Here is a 15,839-nt window from a genome sequence, read left to right as displayed (position 1 = left end):
TGCTGAACTAGAAAGGTCCAACCTGTAGTAATTTTGGATTCATAACTAAATTTAGTGTTATGCTTCACTTTGCCTGAGATCATAACATTTACTCTAGCTTTTAGAAAGGTATAAATTGAGCTACGAGGCTTATATCTCAGAAAAATGCAATATATATTAAAATTAAATTTATTATAACTTATTTTTCTGCAAGTTAAACTCATAAGAGGTATTTAAGTTTCAATTGCTAGAAAAATAATGGAGACCAGTGAAATGTTCTCTGGGAGGGAGGAACTAAGAGCAGGAATATGTTTCCACCTAGCATTATTCTCTTAAACCAAAGAATAATTCATCGAATCCTGGAACATTAGAACCGGAAGGGACCTCGAGAGGTCATCGAGTCCTGTCCCCTGCCCTCATGGCAGGATCCAGTACCGTTTAGACTATCCCAGATAGATGTCTATCTAATCTGCTCTTAAATATCTCCAGAGATGGAGATTCTACAACCTCCGTAGGCAACTTATTCCAGTGTTTAACAACCTTGACAGTTAGGAAAAACTTTCTAATGTCCAACCTAAACCTCCCTTGCTGCAGCTCAAGCCTATTGCTTCTTAGCCTATCCTCAGAGGCCAAGGAGAACAATTTTTCTCCTTCCTCCTTGTGACACCCTTTTAGATACCTGAAAACCGCTATCATGTCCCCTCTCAGTCTTCTCCTTTCCAAACTAAACAAGCCCAATTCTTTCAGTCTTCCTTTATAGATCATGTTCTCTAGACCTTTAATCATTCTTGTTGCTCTACTCTGGACATTCTCCAATTTCTCCACATCCTTCTTGAAACGTGGTGCCCAGAACTGAACACAATACTCCATGAGGCCTAATTAGCACAGAGTAGAGCAAAAGAATGACTTTGCGTGTCTTGCTCACAACACTCCTGTTAATGAATCCCAGAATCATGTTTGCTTTGTTTGCAACAGCGTCACACTGTTGACTTGATTAGTCTATTAAACACGTAATCTAAGATGGTGGTTCTTAAATGGGTCCACTGGTGCTCAGTGGAGCACTCACAGGGAAAATGGTGTTGTTACTATTTGTTTCAAGTTGTTTCCATTTTGAGAACAGTCTGATCCACTAGATAGATTGGGCTGAAAACATGTAGCAACTGCTAACCTATGATGAATGGGAGGGATACCGCCTTTTTCTGGACATCCCAGCCACTTAATTAATTTTCTGCCCGTAAGTATCAGTAGGTGCAACAGTCAGAAGTCACCATAACAAGTTTGTGTACATTAGGAAATCTCTGGAAACGAAGAAACTATCAGTTATATTCAGATACATGACAGTTTCATCATAAAAACAGGAATTTCAAATGAAAGTTGAGAAAGATCAAACAGACTTACCACTTGAACCATTTTGAGGTATCTAGCATATCTTGGATCCTTGGCTACAGTCATGACATGTTCTGCTGCTACTTCTGTTTTCTGTTGTCCTCTCTCATGTATGCTATTCTGCTGTATACAAAGAATACTGTATATAAATCTTGAGCAACACCATCAGCTAGGAGTACATAATGAGAGTTCAGTTAATAAAATTTGAGAATAGAGTAGTTAGCTCCTGCTTGCACCAATTAACAGACTATATATTTCTATATGTACATACATTGCCACTTGGGATTACTTTCATTACAGTATTTGTCACAATTCATTTTTGAAAGACAAACTGTTTTCAATGGCAGAAGTAATCAATTATACTCAAAGTAATTCATTATATTCAAAGTTTGTGTGTTTAAAGAACAGGCCTGCCGACTCAGGGAGGTTTAGGGGCAGGGGAAAGAGGCAATTGATCAGGGGCCCTGCAATTCAAAAGGACCCAGGTGGCAACTGAAGTCCCGCATGGCATGATCCAGAGCCCCCAGGTGGTGCTAAAGGGCTGGCAGGGGAAGGCTAGCCTCGGCCCCTCCCTTTCCACCAAGGCCCCAATCCTTCAGGGAACATAGAGCCTCCTCCCTCCCCAACCTGGCCCAGGGATCCGGCAATTTTGTTAGCCCCCCATTAAGAAATCATGAAAAAACTGCCAGGTTGTTGATCAAAAGCAATTCAGTTTCACTCAAACAACTTTATTTCATATCAATTGATTCAAAGGACTATAGCAAAAAAGTTGTGATTTTTCAAGTGTTTCATTTTAGAAATGTGAATATTAATCTGATATATGCAAATGAAAATGTTAAAATAGACTGACCATGTGCCTTTAAATTGTACATTTATCCTCAAAAGGTTATCCATGAAAGGACATTATCTATTAACTACTCTTTAGGTACTTGTGTCTATTTTCTACTCTTTTGCAATCTGATTGTTTTTTAAACTGGTCATGCTATAAAGCAGTAGTTCTCAACCTATTCATTGTATATGGCCCACAACACATGGGCCACAGTTTGAGAACTACAGACCCTGCCACGAAAGCTCCCCACAGTTCCTTATTCCTAAAGACCCGTTCACCGAGAGGGGCTAAGATTGGAACCCTGGGCATGGGACCAGCTCCTGCACCCCATGGCACAGGGCTGTGTAACTGGGACCTGCCACATGGAGCCAAGTAGCTGAGACCTGCTGTGCAGGACTGGTCAATCTAAAATCACAACCTCTAGTTCTCAACACCTCACCTACCCACACACTTCCCAGTCCAGAGCACCCCCTGCCACCTTCCTCACAAACCTGTTCAGAGACCCACACACCTGCACCTTGCTCCCCTGCAGCACTTAGCAGCCCCTCAGCCTGTTGAGTGTTCCTGCCAGCAGTCAGATATTGTTTCCCATCAGCCAGCCATACCCCCTTTCAGACCAGAGTGGCAAATTTTGAAAAAAAAATGTTAGTACACAGCTGGGCCCCAGGCAAGGGTCATGAGGTCTTGGAACTGGCTTTAGTCCTAACACAATGCTGCTGAACTAGACTCAGTTTTACCCTAAACATCTAGGGCTAAAAAGAGACATGGCTGGATGGCAGGGTCACATGGCAGTCTGACTGGTGGGGTATATCTACTCAGGGATGAAAGATACATAGCACAGGCACAGCTGGCCCAAATCAGCTGACTAACTTGCAGAACTAGAATTGCCGTGTACACGTTTGGGTTTGAGGCTGAGCCTTTACAATTTAGTAGAGACTTGTGATGTCAAGTCAGCTGACCCAGAATAGTCAGGTTTTTTTTTTTACCCGTGTTTAGGCCTGAACAGTGGGTGGGTCAGCAAGGCTATAGAGAGCGGAACCTTGATGCCACCACATCCAGCCACAAGGTGGCTGCATCACTTTGTCACAGTCTGTATCAAGGACAAAGACTCACAAGGTTTACAAGAAGCTTCCATGATACACAAGTCCTGTATTAATCACAATTTCACAGATGACAAAGAAATTGTGAAAATGCCCCCAAAACGTGACCTCTGAAAAATGTTAAAGGGAAATGTCTACAAATTCTTAAGGCCACATTCACTTGATGTAGTAGTATATTCTTTATACTCTGATACTTACTTCCGACTGAGGAGACACAGATACTGAGTGCTGATCTGTAGTGGCTTGTGGAACTGGACCATTAGTAACACTGTTCATATTTGCACTGGATACTTCAAATTTGACATCTTCTAAGCCAGGAATAGATGACAACTGAAAGCAGAAGACAATTTTCAAATAAACTGTGCAAATAACATCTTAAATATAGCTGCTGAAAATGTCTATTCCTATCAGCAGAAGTCAGCACACACACCAGGTTAGCAAGAATTCAGTTGACAGTACCCATGTCAGTAAGAGAACAGTTTTTAGGTTTCCTCACTCAAGCCTAGTCTATTAGTGCTGCATAATTTTTTAGACAATTAATTCACAAAAATTACGTTTCACCACATTTTGAGTGAAATGAATCTATGTCAATCCACAACAATTGTTTTGGCTCCCAAAATATTTTTCAGGACTTAGATGCGGAGTGATAGTGTCACTCATAACTTTTAGCCCAGTGATTAGTCATCTGAGATGTGGGAGACAAGTTCAATTTGCCTTAAGGAGCAAGGATTTGAAATGGAGTCTTCCACGTTGTAGCTGAGTAGCTCAGCTGCTCTCCTGCAAGACATTCTCAGGCAGGCTCAGAGACTCCCTATTTGCTTATTTATACATAATGGAACAGTTTCAAACACTGGCGAAAGGACTTAGTTGTCCTAACTGAGTTACCTAATCACCAAACTACAGACTCACACTGATTCTCTTTCCTTGGACCAATAGCTATTCAATGTAATTTATAATGGCAATTTGTAATAATTCACGATCAACAATTCTGCAGATCTTCACAGAATTGGATATTCATCTGGGACAACCTCCTACTCAGCCTGTATAAGCAGGATTTTTCAAAGCTTCTACCTCATGAGCTTCAAGAAAAAATAAGAATGTACATGTATTTGAACCTTCTGTTTCTATTCAAACTTTTGCACTCAGAAGTTTGAGTTAATTCCAAACAAAAGAAATCAAGGGGAGTTTTGTTACTAATGTCACCAGAATCAGAACAGGTCAAATTTTAATACTGTTTTAACTGAAATGTAACTAAGTGAAATATATTTGTAAGTAGGTGAAAACAAACCTGTATCTTTTTATCTTTCTAATTACTTATAACTTTACTTTGTGTGGAAATTGATGGAAACACACCCACTTATACACAAACTAATCCTACCATGGCGTAGTAATATTAACTAGGGCTGTCAATTAGTGGGCATTAGTGCTTGCAATTAGTGCAGGGCAGAATTAATGCATTAAAAAAATTAACTTGCGTTAATCACAGAGGTCAGCAAACCAGCATGAGCTGCTTCAGAGGTAAGGTGCAGTAATGCAAACTGCCACCAGAGGGCACACGGAAAAACAAAGCAGCCAGAAAGGAGTAAAAAACCCCTGAAGCAGTGGTTCCAGCCCCAGGGGAGAAGTAAACAAGAAAAGTAAAGACTCTGACACCCTTCCCCCTCCCCTCCCAGGTGACCATATTTTTTAAAATAAAACAGCTTGGGTGAGGGAAGAAGGGAGGGCTTGTCCAACCCCCTCCCCCCCCCCCCAAGCAGGGCTCACCCAAGCTATCCTCTTTGCCTCCTGGTGCTGGGACTGACCCTTTCCCCACATCTGATTCTGGGGCTGAGTCCCCCCCTCCCAAACTCTGCACTGCCCGTGGTGGGGCCTACCCCTCCCGTCCCAGGGGCTGACCCCTCCCCTGAACTTGGGGGCTGACCTCAACCCCTGAATCCTATGCCACCTGCAGTTGGGAGCCAACCCCCCCCCTCCCGAACTCTGCACTGCCCCTGGACTCTAATCCTCTCTGGCTCTGTGCCGCCCGCAGCTGGGGCTGAGCTAAAAAAGGACTCTTTTGAATAGGACACAAATATATTTATTATATAGAAGAAAATAAGTTCAGCTTTCACAATAAAATTTGCAGTGAGGTGAACTGAAGGTTTTTTGTAAATGTACAGTGTAAATATTTGTAATAAAAAAATAATAATATAAAGTGAGCACTATACACTATTCTGTGTTGTAACTGAAATCAATGTATTAGAAGATGCTAAAAACATCCAAAATATTTAAAGATAGTATTCTTATTATTGTTTTACAGTGTGATTAATCGCGCGATTAATTTTTTTAATCGCTTGACAACCCTAATATTAACCACAAGACCTCTATTTTAAAGTAGATATAACAGCTAACAGAGTTAATGAGGTTTGCACAGTTTTGGAGCAAATTACATATCATATTAGGGATAACATTATATTTAATTTTTTCCTCCTCCAAACAAAAGCAACTGAAGACAGTAATAAGGATAAAAACAGCATCACTTTCTACAACATGCTGCTTGCTCCTGTGTTCCATACTACAAGGTAAATCATGATCAAGTAAAGAGTTCTGAGCAAGCTGTGACTTGGCTTGAGCTATAATTCACAGTTTTGTCAATTTATTTTAATACATTGAATTCCATTACAGCACAGTTCTGGTGACAAGTGAACCATCAGTGCGAAAATCTGCTAATTATAAAGAAGTTAGACTTTGAGCACTGTAAATAACCACCACCAAAACACTTCTATCTATACATACACACCTTTGCATCCAAAATGTTAAGTGTTGTTTCAATTTGTTGGATACGAAGAGATAGAGCTGACAACTTCTAGGAGAGAAAAAATTAAAACATGACAGCACTGATCAATGTCCTTTTAAAATCCAAAACTGGCAATGGTAAATCAAGGCATGTGTAGGCAGACAAGAAACATAATTATGCAGCTTCAAAAGACTGAGGACATAATGTGTGACATGGCAATCCTTACTAGAATAAGGCTAAAGTGTACTTACTGTACACCATTAGACACTGCTTAATGTTGAGTCCTATATATAGCATTTGTTGTCATTTAAAGTAATTTCACTGCCTACAGGTCTTTCCCCATAAATGGTAATGCTGTCAATAGACAGTAAAGAGGACAGAGAATCTACATGCAAATGAGAGCAACAATTAATGAAGCTTACTCAGTATACTGAGGTAATGAAGTTCCTCAAAGTTACTGTAACTACATTAGTACATATAAATAACTGTACATTCAAGGGGGGGCTAGAGAAGAGAAATCAGAAATAGAGGGTAGTATGGGAGTCATTTACAGTCAAAACTGTTGGTAAGCCAGAACAAACTAAATCTGTAATATGCTCCAGTTATATCTCACAATACAATTTTGTATAAAGTTCATTTTAAGGTTTAAATTAAAAAAAAAAATCCATAGAACTGTCACTATCTAATCATTATCATATCCAGACAGACTAAAACAGTAAAGTTGGGTAGCAGACATGCAGTATTAAATTGAAGTACAGGAGGTTTAGGTTGGACATTAGGAAAAACTTCCTAAATATCAGGGTGGGTAAGCACAGGAATAAATTGCCTACGGAGGTTGTGAAATCTCCGTCACTGGAGATATTTAAGAGCAGGTTAGATAAACACCTATCAGGGATGATCTAGATGGTGCTTGGTCCTTCCAGGAGGGCAGGGGAACAGACTTGAGGACCTCTTGAGGTCCCCTCCAATTCTAGTGTTCTATGACTCTAATATTCTATTTTGACTGCTTTCTGGCATGATCCTGGAAAGCAGAACTTTAAAACCTCAGAAAATGACAGTCCTTGACAACATTTTACAGAAACAGAGGGACAAAGAGTGACAAAAATTAGAGTCATTTGACTTTTTTTTTTTATATAAACAGATGAGTCTTTGTTCTCTACAGTAAATTAATCTGCAGTTTTTAAAAAGAAAAAAGTCACAACCACGTGATAGGGCTACATACAAAGGCAAGTACATAATATTATATGTCTTGTTTTATTTAACAAAAGCCATTAAATTCAAATTAAGGAATGTCTGACTTAACTCTGAATTTCCTGGCTTTGGTCAATTTAAGCTGGGACCTTTACATTTGATGCAGTTTTGTACTTAATACAAACATATGAATTTTTGTTTCACAAAATTTATATTTACCCACTGTTTAAAAAACAGTTTGTGCACGAGATTTAACAGTTTTGGTATGTGTGCTGACTAAATATATAGCTCTGTTTTGGAAAATGTGTTTTAATAGGCACCCTAAGGTGGTATTGAGATCCTATGGTTTTATGGAAATCTCAGATTTTGGATTACTGACAAAAATTCTATTGAGTAGGGATGTGAAGGACTAAGTCAACTATCCAATAAGGAAATGCTTATCAGATAGTTGCTTCCCCCTCCCCCCCTATTTAATAGAGGCAGTAAGGGTGAGGTGGTGGGGAAGAAGAGGGGTACTTCAAAGCAGCAGCGCCACTTAAAGCCTGGTGCCAGACCCCAGGCTCCACGCAGTACTACTGCTTTGAAGAGCTGTGTGCAGCCCAGGGCCAGCTTTCATAGTGCTGCTCTGAGGCTAAGCAGAACATTTTCTTGTGTTGTCATTATGGAACATTTTAAATTCACCTTGAAAATCTGTCACGGTTGCTTGATTTTAGTTTTTCAATTTCTTTGAAACTGAATTGCTTCTTGGCCTTTTGGCTAAGATCATGTATGTGTCTAATCCTACATTATCCTAAAACTCCCAATACTGAAGGGAAAAAACAATAAGGCATATAAAAGGACACCAAAAATCTAATAAAATGGATTTTTATTATAATGGATTTTGATTGAGGTAAAAATGGACTTATGTTCTTATTTCACAACTCTTTTGGACATGTACGTTTACATACACTTTCTACCAAAAGAAAAAAAAAATCAATGGGCATAGAGAATGAAGTACCCACTCAATCTGTGCTGCTTTCTCCAGTTCATGATTGAAACACTTTGGTAGGGTGGAAGAGTTTGCCTTGCTATCATTTCTATCATACCTGCTTTGTGGAAGACATCAGTGTTTAATTAAGAAACCGTGTAACTGCTGAAATATCAGTGATTACACGATTACATACTGGGGGCACACAACTCCCACCTGCCCCTCACACTGCTGCCTCTGATACAGAGGCAGCAGCACCGGGCTGGGAGGAGTAGGGGAGAGAGGGCGACTGCACATAACTGTGCATGTTAGCCGATGAGCCCAGGCTCATCAGTTAACTGTGTACATGGATGCATTTTCACATCACTAGTGTCTAAGACCGTAGTGTCCAACTGGTTCTGAAGTGAACTAGTCACATTCAACTGGACAAATAGCTACATGTGGCTAGTGTGTTAGACACTGCAGATCTAAGACAATCAGGTCACTTAACTCCAAGACTTTATAAAAATGGACTACTGGCTCAGTAAAATTAGAGGTTTCCTATACTGAGGTGAAGCAATCAGCACTAGTCCACTAATTCAGCATGAAATGAACAAAAAAACAAGCAAAACTATATAGAACACGTTCATCTACGTGAAGACTTATGCAAAGTGATGCAATATGCACATACCTCTTCACAAACAGTAGAAAAACGGTTGAGGAACTGCACTGTGTGAACTACAAACTGATTTAGAAATGCCACTGTTCTTTTCTGCTGAATAGCTGGAACCTGTATAATTCAAAAGGTGGAAAATTAATTCACACAGAAAACCCAAGTCACTAATTCTTATATTTGTCTTCAACGACTCATTTTTGAAGTTAATACGAATGAGGCCACCAAAATATTTGCAATCATTTTTCAAAGGCATCATGGACATACTTTTTCATTATGAATCAACTAAAGTTTATCTTGGGGGAAAAGAAGCAGGATATATAGGACATGGAAAAACATCTGTATAAACAAAGGAGTTTTAGAAATACACAGACATAACATTTTAACCTTAGAGTGAAACTTCCTGAATATCAACATTAAAACAAATCTAATGGAGGATGAGATGATCTTATTCTGGGACTTGAGGCAAAATGGGTTTTGCAGAGGGAAAAAAAGTGACTATGCATACTAGAGAAAATAAAACTCTTGGGCAGAAATAAAGGGGAACAAGATCTATATTGGATACAAACCTAGATACATAGATTTTTCCCTGTCCCTCCCACTCGTCTTCATTAAATGGGAGATGCCACGGTTGATCTTCTAGAGTTTGATTTAGTGAGTCTAGTTAAGACTCACTAAATTGAACCCAGAGGGCACCCCTATTGGTATCCAGTATTCCTACTTCTGCGGGGAGTAAGGGAAGCCGATGGGAATATTTGCTCCTGTTGGCTTCCTGCTGTGAGGATGATGGGGAAATGCTAAACAGGATTTGTCAACTCCAGCTACGTAATTAAAGTAGCTGGAGTTGCATATCCTGATTTGATGCTCCTTTTTAGTGTAGACCTGGCCACAACTGGGTATAAGGTACCAGGACAAGTTTCAGCAAGTTATCATCCACCTCAAATTGTTCTCTCTCCATTCATCTCCCTGCTCCTGCCTCCACCCCCAATTAAGAGACTGGTGCTCTGGAAGTTTTGGTCTTCAAAATGCTTTGCCTGGATTCCATTTGAAATACCATTACTCACTGCAGAAATAATTTAATAATGAAAAGATGAAGTTAAGACATTCACGAGGACTTCTAAACTAAATCACTATAATGTCACCTGGGTAACACATCACTGTATTCTTCAATTTATGCTACATAGGTGTGCTATCCTATGGAACCTCTATGGAGTAGCAAGGGTTGGCCTCCCACAATCACTATTGTGGCAGGAGCCACAGGGAAGCAGAGCACCCTGCTGCCACACCACACCAGGTCCCCCTGGTAATCTCTGAGGCCACAACCCTCAGGTGAGGGATTTTGAAGGAAAGGGTGCAATGAGGGAAGAGAGAGGGCAAGAAGGGGGTGGGGGACGGGCATAGACACACACACCCTGGGCCTCAGGGATTCCCGGGTCAGATTGTGACCTGCTCTAGCTGTGAATTTGAGATCCATGCTTTAAAGTGATATTTATTCCAACCACTATCTTGCTTTTCTGTCTCTGCAACTTCAACTCCAATGAAAGACTAAGGAAAGTGTAGATCCCTCTTACTTCATGGGGAAGGAGAGCTAATAACTGATAGGATCAAAAAGGCTGAGATGTTTTAAAAGCCTATTTTGCTTCAGTCTTCAATAAAAGATCAAAGGTGACCAGATCAACAGAATATTAACAAGGGAGAAAGAATGCAAGCCAAAATAGAATTACTAGATTAAAGAATATTTAAATAAGTTAAAGGTATTCAAGTCAGCAAGGCTTGATGAAAATCATGTTAGAATACTTAAGAAACTGGCCAAAGCTATTATCGTCCATAACTCATGGAGAATGGATGAGGTCCCAAAGGACAAAAGAAGGGCAAACATAGTATCTATCTTTCAAGAGGGGAACAAAGAGTATGCAGGGAATTATATCTGCCACCCGAACTTGGACACCTTGAAAGATTACCAAATAATTTGTTAACCTATCAATTTGTAAGCACCAATAGAAGACTATGCACAGCCAGTATGGATTTGTCAAGAACAAATCATGATAAAGCGAGCTAACTTCCCTCTTTGAGAAGTGGATGGGCAAAGCAGGAGAGTCGATGCATCTTGATTGTAGAATAAGGCTTTTGACGTGGCCCCCCCCTTGATGTTTTTATAAGCAAACTTGGGAAATATAGTTTAGATTAAATTACTATAAGATGGGGTGCATAATTGAAAGTCCGTATTCAAAGAGTAGTATACCCTCAAATTGAGAGGTTGTAGTGGAGACCCATAAGAGCAGGGTGGATTGATTTAAATCAAAATGATTTAAATCACCAAGAAAAAAAATCATTGATGATTTAAAGCAGATTTCCCCACTGACGCTTCTTCACATATTTCTTAAACCAATGGTGCAAATCTGATCAATAAAACATGTTAATTTACAACACAGGATGCCATTTTACAACTTCTAGGAAGGAATACTTTGTGATTTAAAAAAAAAAGTATGAATAGTAAGAACTGAACTAAACCACACACAAAACACAATAGCATTTATATTTTATTAAACAATCTTAAATATTACATAAATGTTTTCCATTTGCAATTGCAGCAATATCTTGCTGGTTGTCAAACTTTTTAAAAAAAAAATACAGTTAATAAAATTTGAAATTTATCAGACAACTGTAACTTCTACAACCAGCTCATCTTTCCCACTACCACTGTCATTTTGATTCAGCGACAAACAGAAACATGAATTTTTCTGGCTTTTCAACTGGTAATAGATTTCTTAGCTTTGAGTGAACAATACCAAGCAATGAAAATATTTTTTCACAGCAGTAGCTTAGCAACTGAAGGAATGGTGTTTCAAGGCACCTGACTAATAATTTCAACCAATTCTGGGGAGTGACTTTGTTCAAAACACCACCTATAAACATGTACTGATTAAATGGTTTAGTTCCAGCACTAAAATTTATGACTGGCATAACTGAGCAATAATTTTGAGATGCCCATGCCATCACAGAATCATTTTTTCAGAAATTAGGCATCTACCTTGATATCTGGGGTCAAGAATGTTCGTAAGAAAATGAGGCAGGGTTAGTGGTTGATCCATTGACTTTATTGCCTGCAGTTGACCTTCCTGGTGAAGTATTTCTTTCTTCAATGTCTTCTGAAATACCTTCCAAATGTTAATAACATCAACAATACAGTAGCAATTTCTCTGAAAATTAAGGTTTACAGATATAGGCTTGAGTGTACTGAGCATATCCTCTACATACCTCTTTAATCCAATATTAGATACTTAAGATGAGATACTATTTTGTCATGGTTTTCTTCACAATTTTATGAGAATAGGACAGGTCTTAATAAATTGTTCAAAACAATCAACCATAGAATTCCATCAAACATCTTGAGGGAGAATTAGTTGGGATCCTCTTGCTCAATTCAGTGAAGCTAAACAAAATGGTTGTTACAGAAGTATTTTGTGACGTCAACAAAATGATTTTATTCCAGCAGAAGATGTACTTAAGTCTTTGGTTAAAAAGTGCATTATATGGGTACTGCCACCACATGTTATTAAGAAGCATCTTTCCATTTTGTCTTTTAAGTATCTTCGCATTTTTACCACATTTGCAGCAACAGAACTGAACACGTAACAGTGTTTTTGTGAATTTTTGTTCACAGTTTATTACAGCTTTCACTGCCGCTTTGAAATATTCTATTGTGTGGGCATTTCCCAACGTATCTGATGCTTCTGAAAGATATGCAACCCCATCTTCTGTTGTCACACAGGCACATATTACTGGATCATTGGGTACATTGCTTCACCCCTCAAGGCTTAAACTGGAAAATCTCCAATCAGTATTTCTTACACACTGTTCAAATTCCTCCTAATACACTGTATCTAGCAACTTTTCATCAATAACTGCTTTACTCAGTGGAGGGTACCCGGTCATAAAAACTCACCATGTCAATGAAGTGTTCATTGTCAACAAAGCAAAAAGAATTTGTGGCATAAATGAAATGAGCAATCTGTTCATCTATGGTGCCTTTTTGGTATTGGCTTGTCCTTACTAGGGATGTTAAATATCGGTTAATTGAATGATCGATTAACCTCATGAATTCTTATCAGTTACTCGATTATTCTATCCCTGGGGGTGAAGCCAGCAGTTAGTGCATTCCAGCCCCACTCCTGAAGAGCCCCCTGCCACTCCGTGCTGCTTCCTCTGATACAGAGGCAGCAGTGCAAGGTGCCAGACGGAAGCTGATCCACAAGGGGAGCCAGTTTAAAAGCCAGCTCACCTTGTGGACCAGCTGCCTGTCACCCTGTGCTGCTGTCTCTCATACTGACACAGCAGTGCAGGGTGGCAGCAGCCTGTCTGGAAGGGGGCTGAGCTCCCAGACCCAGCATGAATTGGAACTGAGCTAGACTGCCTGCCCGCCTAGCTCCTAATACACTTTAAATGCAGAGCTGCGGTCGGGGGAGGTCCCAAACCCAGCGCGAGCGAGAACAGAGCCGGGCTACTCGCCAGCCTACTAAAAAATGTACTTACGGGGGGGGGGGGGGGGAGTTTTGCATTTAATTTTTTCCATACAAAGAGGGAAACAACTGGGTAAGTAGGAGATAGTACTGCTGAAAGTGGTGTGCAGGTTAGGGATGTTAGATAGCTTGTAATTGAATCGTTGTGTAACCACATCAAATTTTAGAAGTTACACTACTATTCCATAGTCCCTGGAGGCAGGGCCAGCAGCCAGTGCGCTCCCGGCCCCACTCGCGGGGAGCCCCCTGCCACACTTGCTCTGTATCAAAGGCAGCAGCATGGGGTGGCAAATGGGAGTCAGACTACAAGGGGAGCCTGTTTAAGAACCGGCTTTGCCTGCCTCCACACTCTGCTGCCTCTGATACAGAGGCAGCAACGCAGGGTGGCAGCAACCCTGCCCGTGGGGAGCTCAGACCCTACCATAGACAGGGGCTGCTCTGAAGGATGCCAGAGAAGCCACTCTCTGCAGGGAGCTCGGACCCTCTGCAGATACGGGCTGAGGCTGCAAAGCAGCCTCCCTTGATACACGCTGCCCCATGCTGCTGACTCTGAAAGACACAGCAGCATGAGAGAGGGAAGGAGGAGGGCAGTAGGCAGCACTGCAGAGCCAGTCCTGGCAGGGGAGCTGGCTTTTAAGATGGCTTCCGACCCTAGCACCAGCTCCTGCCTGCCCCTCCCCACTGCCTCTGGAAGAAGCAGCAAGGGGTGGGGGTAGGAGGGAGCGAGTCCACAGAGCCAGCATGGAGAGCTGACTTAAAGTCATATCAGCTCTTGTCTGCTCCCCTCACCCTCGACACTGATGCCTCTTTTAGAGGCAGCAGCATTGGGGTAAGAGGCGGGGACCTGGCTTAAGCGGGAGGTAGGCAGGAAGAGAAGAGGAGGGAATGAGTGTAGTCTATAGGATTAACGGATAAGCCCAGATTTATTGGTTAATTTGTAGTCATCTACATGATGATATCACTTGTGTAGGTTATAGTTGATTCATTCACAGTTTGTGATCCACAAGGTGATGTAATTATGAAAAAGGTAGTAACATTAACAAGAGTGTTGTACAGAAGACACAGAGGCTGTGTCTACACTGGTATGTTCTTGCGCGAAAATGGCCACTGTTGCACAAAAACATGCCGCCTGTCTACACTGGCTGCGCATTCTTGCAGAAGTAAACTGACGTTGTACTGTAGAAAATCAGGGCTTCTTGCACAAGAACTCTGACGCTCCCTCTCCGGAGCTCTTCCAGAAGAGGCCAGCGCAAGAGCTCTTCCAGAAGAGGCCAGTGTAGACAGGCAACATGAATTGCTGACAAAACAAAAAGACAAGACAAAAAGAAACATGGGCTTAATCTTGAGCAAGGGAGTTAGGTTAGACATTAGAAAAGCTTTTGAACTACTGGAAGCCCGCTCCATTCCCAAGGGATACATTCTTGAGATCACTGTGAATGGGGAAATCCATAAATACTGGACTGGGACGTGTTCCACTAATTATAGGAGGAGGAATAAGAGGCATAAAGATAACTGATTTTAGTGTTCTGTTTCACACCAAGCAAGAAATAAAACATTAGAAACACACTCTGAACTTTTAAATGGGGTTGTGTAGTATCAACTTTATAGCCCTTCTGACTAAACACAGATTTTTTTGGAATGGCCATTGATTTCTCACCCATATGCTCTCTAAACATGGGTTTGAGCCCTAAAATAGGGAGCCTTAAAACAGTGCAACATTGTATCCTGGCAGGACAATGGATGTTCCAAAACCAGAGTCCTGGTAAAGGGCTGGTGGCAGCAGGGCTACCCGCCAGGACCAGGAAGCCAGCAGTAGGTGTGTGTGTCTGGGGAGGAGCGATGGAGACAGCTAAGACCACTGGCCAGGCCAGGGCTGGGGGGAGGGTCAGTGGCAGGGGGATGTGAAATGACCTCCCCATGTCTAGCAAAACCCCTCATCCTGAACCAGTCAGGTCCTGAGGGTGCCAGACCAAGGAGGTCCAACCTGTAGTGACATAAGATGCCTGACCTGTATGTGACTCAGAAGCTAGGCTTCAATTGCCCTTAAAAAGACACTTAGCCTATGTCTACACTGCCCTCTCTTGTGCAAAATATGCAAATGAGGAAAGGCGGTGAATATCACCACACCTCATTTGCATACTTAATGAGCCACCATTTTTGTGCAAAAATCCCCTCTTGAGCACGAGACAGTCTGCTGCTTTTTTTGGGAAGAACGGCTCTTGCACACAAGGGGGTTTTTGTGCAAAAAGGAGCCGTATAGACATCTCCTTTTTGTGCAAAAGCCCCATGCGCAAAATGGCAGCTCATTAAGTATGCAAATGAGGCACAGCAATATTCACCACTTCAGCTCATTTGCATATTCTCTTGCGCAAGAGAAGGCAGTGTAGGCATTGCCTGAACGTTTGTAATGGACTTTCATTTATTTATAACAAAATTAAA

At 41.1% G+C, this 15,839-nt stretch overlaps 1 protein-coding gene across 3 annotated transcripts in view; it reads right to left on the bottom strand.

The window, feature by feature from the left end:
* Positions 1-15,839, bottom strand: part of WASHC3 (WASH complex subunit 3) — a 38,280-nt gene that overhangs the window by 20,017 nt on the left and 2,424 nt on the right. The window contains exons 2-5 of one of the 3 annotated variants that reach the window (XM_089781845.1): positions 8,899-8,997; positions 6,074-6,139; positions 3,493-3,624; positions 1,378-1,485 (exon numbers count right to left, since the gene is read on the bottom strand). In XM_089781845.1, the coding sequence (XP_089637971.1) occupies positions 1,378-1,485; positions 3,493-3,624; positions 6,074-6,139; positions 8,899-8,997 (405 nt within the window). Of the gene's footprint in view, positions 1-1,377; positions 1,489-3,492; positions 3,625-6,073; positions 6,140-8,898; positions 8,998-15,839 lie in introns of all 3 variants that reach the window. The other 2 variants (XM_075939163.2, XM_075939158.2) reach the window with 2 other exon arrangements.

This window comes from Pelodiscus sinensis, chromosome 1 (genome assembly GCF_052426305.1).
Source record: "Pelodiscus sinensis isolate ZL-2025 chromosome 1, ASM5242630v1, whole genome shotgun sequence".
NCBI classification, from domain to species: Eukaryota; Metazoa; Chordata; order Testudines; family Trionychidae; genus Pelodiscus; species Pelodiscus sinensis.
This window is presented reverse-complemented; position numbering and strand designations above follow the sequence as displayed.